This window comes from Physeter macrocephalus, chromosome 5 (assembly GCF_002837175.3).
Source record: "Physeter macrocephalus isolate SW-GA chromosome 5, ASM283717v5, whole genome shotgun sequence".
Classification (NCBI taxonomy): Eukaryota; Metazoa; Chordata; class Mammalia; order Artiodactyla; family Physeteridae; genus Physeter; species Physeter macrocephalus.
The window spans coordinates 71,430,858-71,446,576 of record NC_041218.1 but is presented as its reverse complement, the minus strand read 5'-3'; the positions used below and the strand labels follow the sequence as shown (position 1 = coordinate 71,446,576).

Sequence of the window (15,719 nt, the reverse complement as noted above, 5' to 3'; positions counted from 1 at the left end):
GCGCGTCCGGAGCCTGTGCTCCGCAACGGGAGAGGCCACAACAGTGAGAGGCCTGCGTACCGCAAAAAAAAAAAAAAAAAAAAAAAAAGTTGGTGTATAGTACATCGTACATTAGTACATTATTTTAGTGTAGAAAATGTTATTATAAATAAGTATTTTGATTATGTTTTAGATGAAGAAGTTTATAAACAATGACCTTGCCAGAATAGGTATTTTTATTTAAATTTAGTTTGTAAAAGTTGTCAACTGTTCAGTTTTTGCTACATGGTAGAAACTCAGATTCCATTTTGGAGAGTTGCTTGGTGAGGCATTATATACAGGTTTCTCATCAAATGCTTACTCTAATCTGTGACAAATGAAATATACCAAAGTAATGCTAGGTCTTCCAGAAATAGGAGGATACCAGGATTGTGACAACAATATTATGAGCTCGCTACTAAACGTCTGTAAAAGAAAAATTTTGAGGTAATGAGCCAAAACACAAATAGATCAAATGTATATTACATTTGAAACTGTAGTATAAAATGCAAATCACTTAGATCACTCGTCTGAGCAGACCCAGCTTCTTAGGAAAGCTGGAAAAGATGAAGTGACCTAAAATTCCCTCAGTCAGCCTTGCTAAAAGATGAGACAAGGCAGGCAGTCTTCAGAAGGCCTGTTAATACGCACCCAAGAGCAGCTGCCTCCCACTAATTACAACAGCGGAGATTAGAAAAAGATGACCCAGAAAGAGAGGAGCTGCAGAACTAGTAGATATCTACACAGTACAAGGAGAAAGCAAGCCCTCGGAGAGCATAATGAAGGAAGCAGGGCAGCCTGAGCAAACCTAGGAAAGCTGGGGCATTGCATGTCCTCAGAAACAACTTGTACCTATTTAATTTGCTGGTTCAAGGTCAGACCAGAAGGTCCAGTTTTATCATCCACTACATAATAATGGGGAAAAGTGTGCACCCTTCAAGCATGTTAGGCTCCAAACACACCAAACTACATTCATCCTTTGTCTCCCCAAACCACTGCTTTCTCTCATTCCATTCCAGGCAGTTTGCAACCACAATATCCTCACCAGGAGTACGGCCACACCTTCTGCACTTCCTAATTCTATCACTAGAGCAGGCACCATAACATTTATTTTTATATTCTATCAGTAGCCTAATGCAAGTACAGAATAAACCATATTAGAGAGGATGCTTTTGGCTCCAAGTAACTCCTAAGCTCAACTCAAACTGGCACATAAATTAGAACACTTATTATCTCACATATCAAGGAGGAGGTTGTGAGAGCTTCAGTCTGAATATCTCAATGCTTCTCTGAGCTCTGCTTTTCTCACAATGTTGGATACATCCACAAGTTGATAGGATGGTTCCTGGCTTACTAGCCAGGCAAGAAAACACCCAGAGGGCACAAGGGACATCTCTTCTAGTGCTCTTTTTCAGGAATAAGGAAACCTTTCACAGAAGCCTCCCAGTAGCTACTACCTCCAATATATCTATTACGACAACCGGGTTATGAGCCAATTCATTGACTAGCCACTCACAAGGAAGATGGGATTATCCTGATTGGTTTAAACAGTTCAGGCTCCACCTCTTGGAACTGGGAATGGAGCCACCTACCTGACTAAAAAGAAGTATGTACCAATACCTTAACCCAGATTCTGCTGTATAGGTAAAAGAATAGAATGGATAATGAACGGACAACCAATAATGGTCAGTACATACATCTCAACAAAGTTGATTGAATAAATGAATAAACAAAAAAGGTATGTTCATTTTAGTTTACTATTTTGTGCCTTAGTTGTTCCTAAGTAGAGGGTAGCCTAATATAATGTAAGAACAATGCTGGTCACAAATTTAGATCATTGTTAACAAAACATTACAATTCTAAATATTTGTATTCCTTTGTCAATGTTGATGTTTCTCACCATGATTCTTCATACCACTTCTATTCTGGCATAGTAACTTCTTAGTGGTCCACCTAATATAATCTAGATATTAAAGAAAAGTAATAATAAAAATTTTCCATGTGAATTTTGATGAAGTACTATCATAGGTAATATGCCCATTAGAGTTTTGGAACCTGAATAAGATTTTAATTTTTCATAGAGTGTGAATATTCAGGCAACTTAGCAACCAGTCAATTATTGATCAATAGAAAAACTCACATTAGCTTATTCACTCATCTCCTGACCACTTAAAACTTATTTTGGGGCTTCCCTGGTGGCGCAGTGGTTGAGAGTCCGCCTGCCGATGCAGGGGACGCGGGTTCGTGCCCCGGTCCGGGAAGATCCCACATGCCGCGCGCGGAGCGGCTGGACCCGTGAGCCATGGCCGCTGAGCCTGCGCGTCCGGAGCCTGTGCTCCGCAACGGGAGAGGCCACAACAGTGAGAGGCCCGCATACCGCAAAAAAAAAAAAAAAACTTATTTTGAATATGATATCCTTTCAGGATTATATGGAATAATTGTCTATTTTTAAAGAACAAAGTTAAGTGATGGTTATTTTGGAAATAATATAGTGTGTTGAGCATAAATAACCAAACACAAGAAGAGAATTTAGCCCTTTTGTTGCACCCTTTCCCCACCCACCCCTTCCAAAACAAAAGAAAGTACAATAGTTGACAGTGTATGCAATCCTTTCCTATGTACGTAATGTATCTGTAATTCAACTGTGTGAAAATTCAATGACTGGCTGAAGGTGGGACGGTGTCCACTACAAGAAAGCCAAAAAATATTACAAAATCCCTAACTATACCTCTCCCTTTAGAAATATTGGCAACATTTGTACATTCTTTCCTTCAAAACTGAATACTGAACACCACAAGGAACACACATGAAAAGCAAAGATTAGTCACTTTTGCCATGCTTGATGAGTTCCATCTTTTTCTAATCAGAGGTCACACACTGTGACCCAGGATAATTTTTGGCAGGGTATTTAAAAGAGTTTTGAACTTGTATGCCCTTAAGTAGTGTGTGCACTTTCCATTTCAGTTGTTAGCTGCCTGGGCCTTGAATATATTTGTGTTTGTTCTCCTAGAAATTATTTTAAACTTATGAAAATTATGCTTGCACTTAATACTAGAAAAACTTTCATTTTCCATTTTCCACTTGGTTAAAAGAACAGACTGAAAATGCAATGTAATATTTAAATACTTTCGTAAACATGGATGCTTAAAGATTCAATGCTGTGAATCTGGGCTATTGCTTGACAAGCAGACTACTACTGAAAACTCAAATTATTATTTTTTAATCAGCTGGTGTTTGAAAGTTTAAATTTAAAATGCTAAGATTGGGTCATTAATTTATAACGAACAAAATACAAGCTGTTGGAACGTCAAACTTTAGAAAGTTGAGAATGACTAACTAACTGTAATGATTGTTTTGGCTTGAATTGTAGTTCAGTCCTGCTTTATGACTTGAAGAGAGCTTGGAGCCCCACTCAGGACTCCACTACAGAGGAGGCACTGCCAGCTAAACCCTAGCCTCTAAGAAAAGCTTCAAGGGCCACATTCAGTGCCCTTGAAAAGCATTCCTTGCAGTTGGGGACGTGTTGGCTTAGTGCCTGGCACTTCCTGAAGAAGCTAGATCAGCCTGGGTAGCAACTGGGAGGTAATCAGTCCTTCTGACAGCAGGACAAAGGTGTGTGAGTTCTGGGAAATACATGCAGGACCATTGGAGGAATGCTGATCTAGGGCACTTTACAAAGGATCCTGCCCAAATGGGCAGTTTGCCAAGGCCAGGAGATGCTCAGTTGTAAGTACCACTGGGATACAAGGTGAAGGGAGGTCAGGAGTGGCCAGCGAAGAGGAATTAGAGTTAGAGGAACCTAGCAGGGGAGCTTCTGAATAACCCATAAAGAGAAGTAAACTCTGAACATGTTGACACCAGAGGGTGCAAATCAAATAAGAACTTTGTTTTTCCTTTGCCTTTCCTCTGCCTCCACTCCTCCCCATTCCATACCAACCCTGGAGAAGGCTAGGGTGGAGGTGAGAGGCAAGGGAAACAACCAACCACACCCCCCCTGCTAATGAAGCAGGCAGGTGGCCATCTGCTGTCAGCCCTAGCTGGATAAGGGAGGGGAGATAGAGAGATGTCTCATTTATGAATTAACATATTCACCTCCACATTCTCATTTCTGAACTGAGAGTATGACTATGTCTCAAAATGGACTGTAAGCTTTTGAACTACATAAGAGAGAGAAGAAAGGTCATGAGACTGCCCAAGTTTTCTTCCGGGAAACTGGGAAGCAATAGCTTCCACTGAGCAGTTTTGAAAGCACATGGGAGAAAAAAGTAAAGTTCCAGTCTGATAACATTTCACAAATCATGCTATTCAATATACCTGTTTATATATATATGTATATATATACATATATATGTGTATATATATATACGTATATATGTATATATACGTATATATATACACATATATGTATATGTATATACGTATATATATACATATATATGTATATATACATATATATGTATATATATGTATATACATACATATATATGTATATATATACATATCTATAAAGTTTCTTACCTAAATTAAAATTAGGAGTATAAAATATTAATACTTTTCATGATCAGTTCTATTAAAAACATGAAATTAAGATAGCAATTTAATTATAGAGCCATTTAAGATCAAATATCATACTACCTTGTTATGATGTAGCCATAAGTATTTTAATTTTTTAAACCTAGAAAGATCAATGACCTCTGTCAGTTCCCTGGAAAGGAAAACAAGAAGTGAACATTAGCAATGATTAATTCATTCATGGGTAAGGTGGCTTATGGGGGAACTGGAAAGGCCTCTCTCTGTCCTTTCAAAATTACTGGCACTCTTATATGTGCTAACTTCCTAAATTCTGTCCTCAAAACTTCATTCACTTGGGTTAAGATTTTTGTCAGCCAGTAAAATGAATACTAAAAGAATTTTATCACATTAGTAGAAGTTTATACCTCATTATGACTGAATTTATTGGGACCTTAATTTAAAAAGATTTCACTGAGGAGAGAGCAGAGGAAGAAAAGTGCAGAAGACATGGGACTTGAGGTAAATATGGGAAACATCATTGACTCCTGCTTCAACAGTGCCTGCAGGGTCCTTACTTTGAGGTTGTCCAGATCTTCGCCAAACTGGATTTAAGACATGGAAATTGTAGGACACCAAGAGACAGAGACTGGGTTAAGTGTTTTATTCTCCCTTTGTTGTTTATTCAATATTGGGTGAAAAATGTTACCCATCCTTCTTGAACTGTGCAGGACTCTAGCTGCCCAAGTGGTCATGAGTCTTTTTGGTGATGCAGCTCACTCAGCGAAGGGGCAGACATAGGGTGTGGAGGAGGAGTTGTTAGCAAAGACAGCACAGCCTCTGCAGATAGCTGGCCCTTTGACTGCTGTGGGCTGGAGTATTCTGATCTCCTTTATTTCTTAGGACAGAAATTGTGAGCCCAGGCCAGGTATATACACATATATGTCTCTATTAAACACTTATAGAGCACACTCTGTGTGCAAGGCACTTTTCTAAACACTTTAAAAATACTAATGTTAATTAATATTACATATACTAACTTGTTGTAGCAACATCCTTTCACAATTATATTTAACCTTGGGACACTGAGGGACTAATTTTTTTTAATGTTTATGAAAACATACTTTTATCATGCAAACAACATTTCTAAACAAAAGAAACCCTTCTCACCAACTTTTTATTTTTATTTTTTTTCACCAACTTTTTATATTGGAAAATTCCAAACCTCAGAAAAGTGGAAGGAATAGTACAATGCATGCCTTCGTAATTTTTAATATTTTGCCACATTTATGCTCACTCTCTTATCTATATATACAATATAGCTATTTGTGGGTTGATAATTTTCTTGGTGAATCATTTGAAAATAAGTTGCAGACTCTGATTCGTAAATACTTCAGCACACGCATCCCTCAGATAAGGACGCTGTCCTGCATAACCCCCATACCATTATCACACTTAAGAAAATTAAAATTGAATTCAGTGATATCATCTAATACATTACTATTCATATTCAGATTGTTCCTGTTGCTCCTACATTTCTTTTATAGATTTTTTCTTTGTTTAAACTCAGAATCCCATCAACATTCATGCATTGCACTTTCAGTTGGTATAACCCCTTAGTCTTCTTAAATTTAGAATAGTCACCTTCTCTTCTTTGTTGGCTTTAACATTTACTTTCTGAAGAGTCCAGGACAGTTGTCTGATAGATGTCTCACATTCTTGATTTGTCTGATTGCTTCCTCATGATTAAATTCAAGGTAGATCATTTTTCAATTACAAAGGTGGTAATTACTGCATCACACCGGGAGGCAAAATGATGCCACTTTGTCCCATTCTTGGTGAAGCCAAGTTCAATCATTTGGTTAAGGCAGAATCTGCCAGTACTCTCCGTTGTGAAAGTACAAATTTTCTCATTGAAAAGTAATATCTGGGGCAAAACTCTGAGTGATTTGACATTGTATATACTGCAAAATGATCACCAGAGGAAATCCAGTTACTGAAACCATACAAAGTTAATATAATACCATTGACCGTATTCCTCGTGCTGTACATTACATCCCCAAGACTTATTTTACAACTGGAAGCTTGTACCTCTTGATTCCGTTCACCTATTTCATGCCCCACCCCCAAATCCCTCTCCCCTCTGGTAACCGCCAATCTGCAGGGAACAGATTAGTGGTCCCCAATAACTATTTATTTAATGGCTTTAGCTTTGATTAATAGCCTTTACCTGAATCAGTAGGTTTGGTATTATGAAATGGTAATTTTTCTAATGCTCTCATTCTTTTTACATTTATTAGCTGGTATTCTATAAAAAAGATCTTCCCCTCCCCTTTATTTCTCTCATTCCTTCTCATCTCCACCTTTCTCAGATTTGAAGAGTTTTTTCTAAATCTTTTCTTACTTTTTTTTTTTTTTCTCAAATTATCCCAAACAAAAGACTTTTCAAGCAGCCCACCTTGTCCTTTTGACATGTACCGTTAGTCTTCGAGCACTTCCCCGGCACAACAAAATATTCTAGGCTTCTTCAAAGCAACTTGTAATAGATTTACACACATAATGCATTCTCCTCTTTCACTGTAGATGTGTAGCTAATTTCTGGGAGGGGGATTTGGACCCTGACACTTTTAAACTATTGCATTGGCCAACAACGATATTATGTTTGCTTCATTATTTCCTACGAAAAATAAAGCAATCACTACATGGTAGCAGAGAAACTCAAGCCCCACTTAGAGTATCTCTCCAAGAATTCCCAGGAAAGTTAATACATTAATGCTTAAAAATATCAACTGTGTCAAATAAGTGTCATTAATTTTCTTGTAGTACTAGTACTGGTGCTGAACTTTCTGCTATTAGAGAATGTAATAAAGTGGCTCACTGTTCAGGGGAATTTAACTCAAGTCAGAAGGGTTTATTCTTCATATAAACCCATCCTAAATCAATAATGGGCTGTTACATTTTAAGGTGAGGCCAATGGAAGACAATGATAGGAAATTCTATTACTAATGCTGGCAATGACTCAGGCTGACAATAATATGTCAACTCTGTTGTTACAGTATATGTGCTGCATGATTTCTCAAGGAAACACTGATAGCATATTTTCCAAGGGCAACAAAGACTTAGGCAAATAACCCAGTTTACTCACTTTATTGGCATCTGGACTGTGAAACATTTCTTGTACCCAAATGGATTAAATGATGACTTAGTATTCTTAGGATACAAAACGTATTGTCCTTTAATTGAGAAGACCACCAATTACCACTGCCAGAAGATCAATATTTCTATTTTTTCCTAGTGTTTTAAAGCTTTTCTTATTGTTATCTACTTAGTGATCAAGAGTGTACAGTTTTTAAAATCATGAAAGGCTTAGAGATGCAATCTTTTGAAGACAAAAAAATATTTATTGTTATTATAAAACTAACTGATCTATAGGAAGGTTCAAAGCATGACCTTAAGTTTGTCAGAATTACCTACCATACTTGTTCCATTCTAAGATGTATATTTTTAAAAATCTTATATTTGTCAGCTATATATTCCCTTACTACCAAGAGATTCAGGGCCATTACAGAAATAAATATTATTCTAAATATTATTCACCGCATTAATAAACTAAAACATATTAATATAAAACAAAAGAAATATGTTTATTAATAAAGGTTTTCCTCAAATCACTAGAGATAAAGTGATTAACTTCATTGATAAAGTAGGACATTTTCTTTAAAAAGCAGCTAAGCTCCGAATATTACGTACATGTAGAAACATATTAAGTCTATTTAAAAATAATACATGGAATTCACAGAGATCAAAAAATATGAAGAAGGGAAAGAAGAGTAGGATTACGGTCATTATGATGAAAATGCTAACTGTGACTACACAGGTGTCACTTGGCTAGTAAAACCTGTGCTGTCAGCAACTAACGGAACACATACTTCCTCTTCCACCTGGGTTCTATCTCAGGCACCATGATTGCTCTGTAGAAGAAGAACCCACTTTGCTGTCTGCCACCTTGGGGAGTTGGAGTGGAATCAAACAAATTGATATAAAGAAGTTATATAAGGAAGAAGTTTCATACTTATCAGTAAAATTAGTATAAAGGTTGTTGGGTAGGGATTATAGTATAATAGGGTTTATTATTATAGTATAGTGGTATAATGAGTCATTATTCTCTAATAGTAGTAGCAACATTAACTGTACTAATGCTGATTGAGTACTTACTGTGTACCAGACCCTCCCCTACCTTCTACTAACTCACCTAATCTTCACAACAACCCTGTGAAGCAGATAGTACTGTTATATGCAGGCAGTAGGTTTGCCAGATAAAACACAGGATACACAGTTATATGTGAATTTCAAAGAAACAACAAATGTCCCAATGCAGTGTGGGACATACTTATACTAAAAAAAATTATATTCATTTGTTTCTCTGAAATTCACATGTAACTGGATGTTCTATATTTTTATTGGCTAAACCTGACAACCCTAACAGAGAGGCTTATGACCCACCTAAGATCACCCAGCTGGAAGAGATAGAACTGGGATTCAAACTCAGCCTGACTCCATAATCTTTGTTTTCATCCATTTCAGGATCCTGCATCTCCAATAGAGACTGTGGACGCCAACGAGCGTGTGCTACTTGCCTATCCACAGAAGGGGAAAACAATGGAAAAGAACATTTGAATCTATGAAACATAACATGATGCTCTTCTATGTCTCATATAAAGTACACTTACTTTTGAGAAAGAAACAGCTCAAAGACATCAGCATCCTTCTTGTGGCCACTTATCTTTAGCTGATCTTCAACTGCCTGATAACATATAATTAATCTGTCAAGCCACATTCCACTGAGCAAAAATACTGAGACATTTACAGTCAATAACAATAATGTCTACAAGAAGATCAAAAGAAAGGTGAATATGGAGGCAACTACTTTAAATTGATAAATTCCAACGCTACAATTATACATTACTTAATCATTTTTGTGGTTGAATTTCATTGTCCTTAATCTTGGGCACAGATGTGTAAACAAATTTTAATCAAGAGAAAAAATGTGTATGTGTACATATACACCAAAACCAAGTATTCGATTCTCCGTGAGGAAGAGTAATTTGGTCTTTAAATATCTGTAAATATACCTTCAAACATGAAGGACTGATATTTGGTAGGTTTTCCATATTTGCAGAAGACACTCAGTATCAAGGTTGGAGGTGGAGGGAGTAGACTATAATGTACATTATCATATAGGGGCTTGGCACCCTGTAAATTCTCAATAAATGTCAGACAAATGAATGAATGAGTGAATAAATGTTATTTTCTTTTCTCTGCAAAGAAACAGTGTCTTCATGTTTCAAGAGTTACTAACATACTTGCACAATGGGAATTTTTGGTGGAGAAGTAGCAATTTTTATTCCCATAGGTTTTTTTTGGAAAAGACATATCCAACAACAGCTATTTAACTGCTTTGATTTTTCTTCTTAAGGTCCTTTACTAAACTACAAAATAACATTTATAGGCCACATGGCCTAAGATGATATGGAAAAATTAAAGCCCATCTATAATTTGTCAATGAGGGAGTAAAGCTAACAAGACACAACAAAAGTGGAAAGTATAATCACTGCACTTCTGGAATCTGACAAACATTGTAATTACCAGAGTCAAAACAACCACCAAATTTCAGCTGGGATTTGTTGTGAGTGGTAAGGTAGTAATGTCAGTAAGTGATTTATGAAATTTTGACAATGGTTTTATTATTTAGTAGAGGACATTAGAAGAGTTAGATTTAATGGGATGAACAAATATCTAAAGAAGTGAAAAAGACAGATACCCAGGGATGGAGAGCAGCTGCTAATTTATATCCCAAACTTCCTTTGTGACCCTGTTACACAACCTGAATCTTGGGGCTTAGAGAATTTACTGGCTCAGGTGTAGGCATTTCCATCAGGGTATTTTTGTGACCATGATAAGTGAGCTGAATCCGGGGCTTAGAAAAACCCATTGGATCAGTCTTAGGTATCCACATCTGGGAATTTTAATTTAACATCCAAACCATCAGCTTCTACTGTACACAGTCCATCTCAATTTCACTGAAGCGTTTGGAACGTTTAAGTCTGGTCAAATTAGAATTAAAATTTTGCAGCTATCTATAAAAATTACAAACTTGGGCTTCCCTGGTGGCACAGTGGTTGAGAGTCCGCCTGCCGATGCAGGGGACACGGGTTCGTGCCCCGGTCCGGGAAGATCCCACATGCCACGGAGCGGCTGGGCCCGTGAGCGATGGCCGCTGAGCCTGCGCGTCCGGAGCCTGTGCTCCGCAACGGGAGGGGCCGCAGCAGTGAGAGGCCCGCGTACCGCAAAAAAAAAATTAAGATTAAATAAATAAATAAAATAAAATTACAAACTTGCTTTTAACTTAATCCCACAATTTCACATCTAGCACTCAGAAATACACCAGTACACACACACACGCGCAAAATGTGAATACCACTGCTCATCTCATACATACATTGCAGTTGTGAAATATGCTCCATTAATTGGAATATGGGTTAAATTAAAATGTAACTTCTCAATAGAATGCCGTGCAGTAGCTTAAAAATATAGACAGACGCTTTTAACTTAATCCCACAATTTCACATCTAGCACTCAGAAATACACCAGTACACACACACACACACGCAAAATGTGAATACCACTGCTCATCTCATACATACATTGCAGTTGTGAAATATGCTCCATTATTTGGAATATGGGTTAAATTAAAATGTAACTTCTCAATAGAATGCCGTGCAATAGCTTAAAAATGTAGACAGACGAATATCTAGACCTATAAAGATATCCAAAATATATTTTTAAGTAAAAATGTCATTGGCAGTTTTGTTACCAATGATATTTATATGCACACAAAACGCACACACTCCAAGTTATTAACAAATTATCACTTGAGATCATGAGGGACTGTCACTTTTTAAGCAATCCACTTTTCAATAATGTTTGAATATTTTATGATAAACACGTATTAACTTAGTAATCAGAAATTAATACACATTTTAAACATTTTAGCCATGGAATGAGTATTTTAGGATTTAAATCAAATTTTGAAAATAAAAACATGAAAAGGGAAATTGAAACTATCGTAATAATATGTGAATCACTGATGTAATTCATTATTTATTTACACAGCTCTTTATCATGGCATGTTTCCTTCCAACTGAAAACTTCATATGAATCTGGTAACAAGAACGTGTCAAAATGCCAAAGAACTCAAAAATGTGCCAAGAAGTTTCAACTTTCAGTGAATCTGTGGTGGAGCAGTTCCAGTTCCCAAACAACAAACAACTTCACTAGCAGCATATTCCTTTCTTCTAAAGAAGCACAAGAATTCTTTCCCTGGACTATTTTTTGTGTGTGTGGTAAACTATACATAATATAGAATTTACTGTTATAACTGTACAGTTTTGTGGCATTAAGTGCATTCACATTGCTGCTCAGCCATCACCACCATCCATTTTCAGAAGTTTTTCATCTTCCTCAAATGAAACTCTGTACCCATTATACACTAACTCCTCATTTCTTCCCCTGTTGCTGACACCCACCCTTCTACTTTGTCTATAAATTTGACTACCCTAAGTACCTCAAATAAATGGAATCAGGTAGTATTTGTCTTTTTGCGACTGGCTTATTTCCCTTAGCATAATGTCTCCAAGAATCATCTATGTTGTGATGTATGCCAGGATTTCCTTCCTTTTTAAGGCTGAATAATATTCCATTGTATGTATATACCACATTTTTTTTTTTCCATTTAACTATCAATGGACACTTGGGTTGTTTCCACTTTTTGGCTTTTGTGAATAATGCTGCTATGAACATGGGTATACAAATATCTGAGTCCCTGCTTACACTTCGTTTGAGTATATATTCAGAAGTGGAATTGCTGGCTCACGTGGTAATTGTATATTTAATTTTTTAAGGAATTGCCATACTATTTTTCACAACAGCTGCACACAACAGCACTCTTTAATATGAACATTTTTAAAGTCGTAGGCCCAAACGGATCATTCAGCCATTTATTGAACCACAAACTACTTTGTCTTAGTCAGGCTATGACTAATTTAGTCTAAGACTAGCTAGTAAATGTAGCAATGAATCAGAAAAGGTGCCTACTCTCTATGACTAAACTTTTAGTAAGAGAAGGAAGTATACACAATGTTGCAAAAGAAGGTTGCAAATATTAAGGGCTAAGAGAAAAGGAAAATATGCTCTGGTGAATTCAGAGGAAGAAGAAAATACTGTCAACCCTGAGAACTTTGAGAGGATTTTAGGGCAGCACTGACAAGTGGGCTGGGTCTGAAACGGTGAGGAGAAATTAGACACAGATATCGATGGATGAGCATTTTAGACACAGGGGAGTAAGTACACAAAGGAGAAAAAGCATGGGAAGAACGTGTGAGGTGTTAGGGTTGTACAGCCTTTGGCTGCAGGGAAAGGCACAGGGAAGGCAATTGTGAGGAATCAATTTTAAAAGGCAGATTAGGGTCATATTATTTGTGCTAACTTTGAAATTTAGGCTCAGAAGTGTGCACCTACTGCTCAAACAAAACTAAGTATGCTAACTGAAAATCACATATTTTACATAATCTGAAATTTAAATTTAATTTAATTTTATACGAGATATATATACATATACATGAAATATATATACTAACTGCACGGTAAAATCAGTGTAAGGAATTCCAATAAAGTTCTGATTTTTCCCATGACAACTACATCAATGCTTTTAAGCAATATGCAATATTAAGTTATTTCAAAATCATTTTTCCTCCTTTTTTTGTGCCCTTGTTTTGTCGGGCTGTAAAAGAATGGGCTTAATAACTATTGGGTAATTCATCATTGGACTCAATTCTGGGGCAATAGAGAAGTATTATAGGATTTTTAAACTGGAGAAAAGATGTGACAAAGCTAAATCTCAGGAAGATGACTGTAGCAGCACCATATACGATGGCCTGGGGTGCAGACAGAACTGCAGATAGGAAGCAAGGTTGCCTCTGGAAAATCAAGTCAAGAGCTGATGAGCCTGCCCCAGGACAGTAGCAAGTGAGAATAAGCAGTGAACAGATAGGACATGTGATGTACAAAGAGATCCGATGGGAAGTGGCAAGTAACTAGAGGCAGAGAATAAGGGCAAGGGAAGTCACAGGTGATGATGATTGTGTGATGACATGATGGTGAGACAGGTGACTGGGAGGGAAGATGCTTGCAGTGGAGAAATGCTGTCACTGAGGCACTGGTGGAACATACAAGTCAAGCTGTCCACCAGAAAGCTGCAAGTGGGAGAGCGGATCTCACCAGAGATGTCAGGGTGGGTGTGTACAGACTGGCCAATCAGCCAGCACAGAGGAGAGAGTGGGACCCAGGTAAGATCATCGTGAAGTGTCTATATTTAGAAAGAGGAGGAGAGAACCAAGCTGGATAAGGAGAAAGACGGGGGATTGTTATAAAGTGAGGAAGAGAAACAAAAAGACAGTGGGAGCTGAGAGGGCGGATTTCAAGACGGTAGAATTTGAATCTGCAGTGTTGCATAGGGTGGTAGAGGATACCACTCAGAAAAGGTATTCAATCTGGGGAGCAATTTCAGCAACCTGATGAGGAGGAAATGTTAGCTTTCAAATTAACTGATTGACAAAACAGGAAAATAAAAACAATCCAACACAGAACTTGGGTGTAGACAGTTCTAGCATGGAAAAAATAAAAGCAACTTCTTCCACTGCGGATGCCTTGGAATCTGGATAAAGGAGAAAAATGTTTGAAAATTGCGGGATTATTAAATCCTAGAAGAATCAAGACTGTATTAAAATCTATAGGAGGAAATATCCTTGCTTTGATGATTTACATACTGTAATGATAGATAAATTCCTATACCTACATGCAATACACATGCACCACAAGTTAGTTAAGATTTAGTGTGAAGTTTTCAGTTCATTACAGAACTTTCAGCCTTGATTAATCATCATAGCCCTCAGCCTTTCTAGACAAGTGTGAGAACTCAAGAACACCTTGCTAGGTCCTAAGTGGCATAACACAATTTTGACATTTTTTTTCCACTAAAATATTCTTTTAGCCATTATCTTAACTGCCCTCAACTCTGCTTGTATTGTCCCTCAAAGAACTTTTCCTCCCCAGTGTGTCCATCTGCACTTTAGGGAAACATTTCAGTGTTATATATATGTGTATATATATATATATATATATCTCCTTTGGAGAGTCAAGACTCCAAATTTATGGTCTTATTACCTAATAACTGGCCATAATTATATATTCAGGAGACTGAATATATAATTAAACTGCCATAATTATATATTCAGGAGATATTAAGTGGGGGAAAAGTCAGTATACATCATTTAGTGTGGATCAGGGGCAGTCCCCAAACCCCACCCAGGTGATTACAGGCCTCTAGCCCCAGTGGAGGGTTTGGCTGAGGTCCGCCGTTGCTCCATTCCTCCGCCCGGGATCCCAGGGGTGGCTTCCAGCGGACTAGGGAATCTGACAGGCCCCCTCCTCGCCCCCCCCGCCCCTGCCCCCGCCCCGAATTGCTCCGTGATCTGGGGAAGGGGGAGATGCTTACTCTACGGCTGATTTCCAGGGCGGTATCTGCCGCCTTCGCTTGGCTTGTCGTGTGTTGGAAGGCACAGGGCAGATGTTCGAGGTCCCCAGTCATCAGGACATAGGAGGACTCAGCAGCACCTATGATCAACCCAGCCTGGCCTGCGGCTGATTGTTCTGACGGTTACCAACAGTTACCAGAACCTTGTTGACTAAAAGCCAATCCAAAGTAGGGAAGATCTGAAGCCAAATCCTGACTTCTGTGACGTTCGCGCGTGTGACCCTGCAACACCCCGCGTCGTACCTCAGATACACTAGGGTTTCCCCTGCGCCGGGTACTGCGTGCCATACATGCCGGAAAGACAGCATATGCCAGAGACCATGAGTGCGTCAGAGGACCCCAACTGCAGTCACCGAGTAATAATAATTTTATTGAGATCTAAATATCAGAAAATTTAGGTTTCTGAAAATTAGATGGGTCTGGAAACCACTGGCCGTCCCGGAGGGTAGGGGTGAAGCAGTGCCTGATAGAGTCCTAGTGGAGCTTAAGGCAAAAGGAAAAAAAAAAAAATCAATACTGCTGATCCTGTTTTTATTTGAAA

At 38.0% G+C, this 15,719-nt stretch overlaps 1 protein-coding gene across 1 annotated transcript in view; it reads right to left on the bottom strand.

The window, feature by feature from the left end:
• Nucleotides 1-15,300, bottom strand: part of LRRC72 (leucine rich repeat containing 72) — a 41,834-nt gene extending 26,534 nt beyond the window's left edge. Inside the window, exons 1-3 of the mRNA XM_024127076.1 lie at nt 15,140-15,300; nt 9,258-9,331; nt 4,654-4,723 (exon numbers count right to left, since the gene is read on the bottom strand). Of these exons, the coding sequence (XP_023982844.1) occupies nt 4,654-4,723; nt 9,258-9,331; nt 15,140-15,232 (237 nt within the window). The 5' untranslated portion in view covers nt 15,233-15,300. The remainder of the gene's footprint in view (nt 1-4,653; nt 4,724-9,257; nt 9,332-15,139) is intronic.
• Between the last annotated feature and the right edge of the window lie 419 nt (nt 15,301-15,719).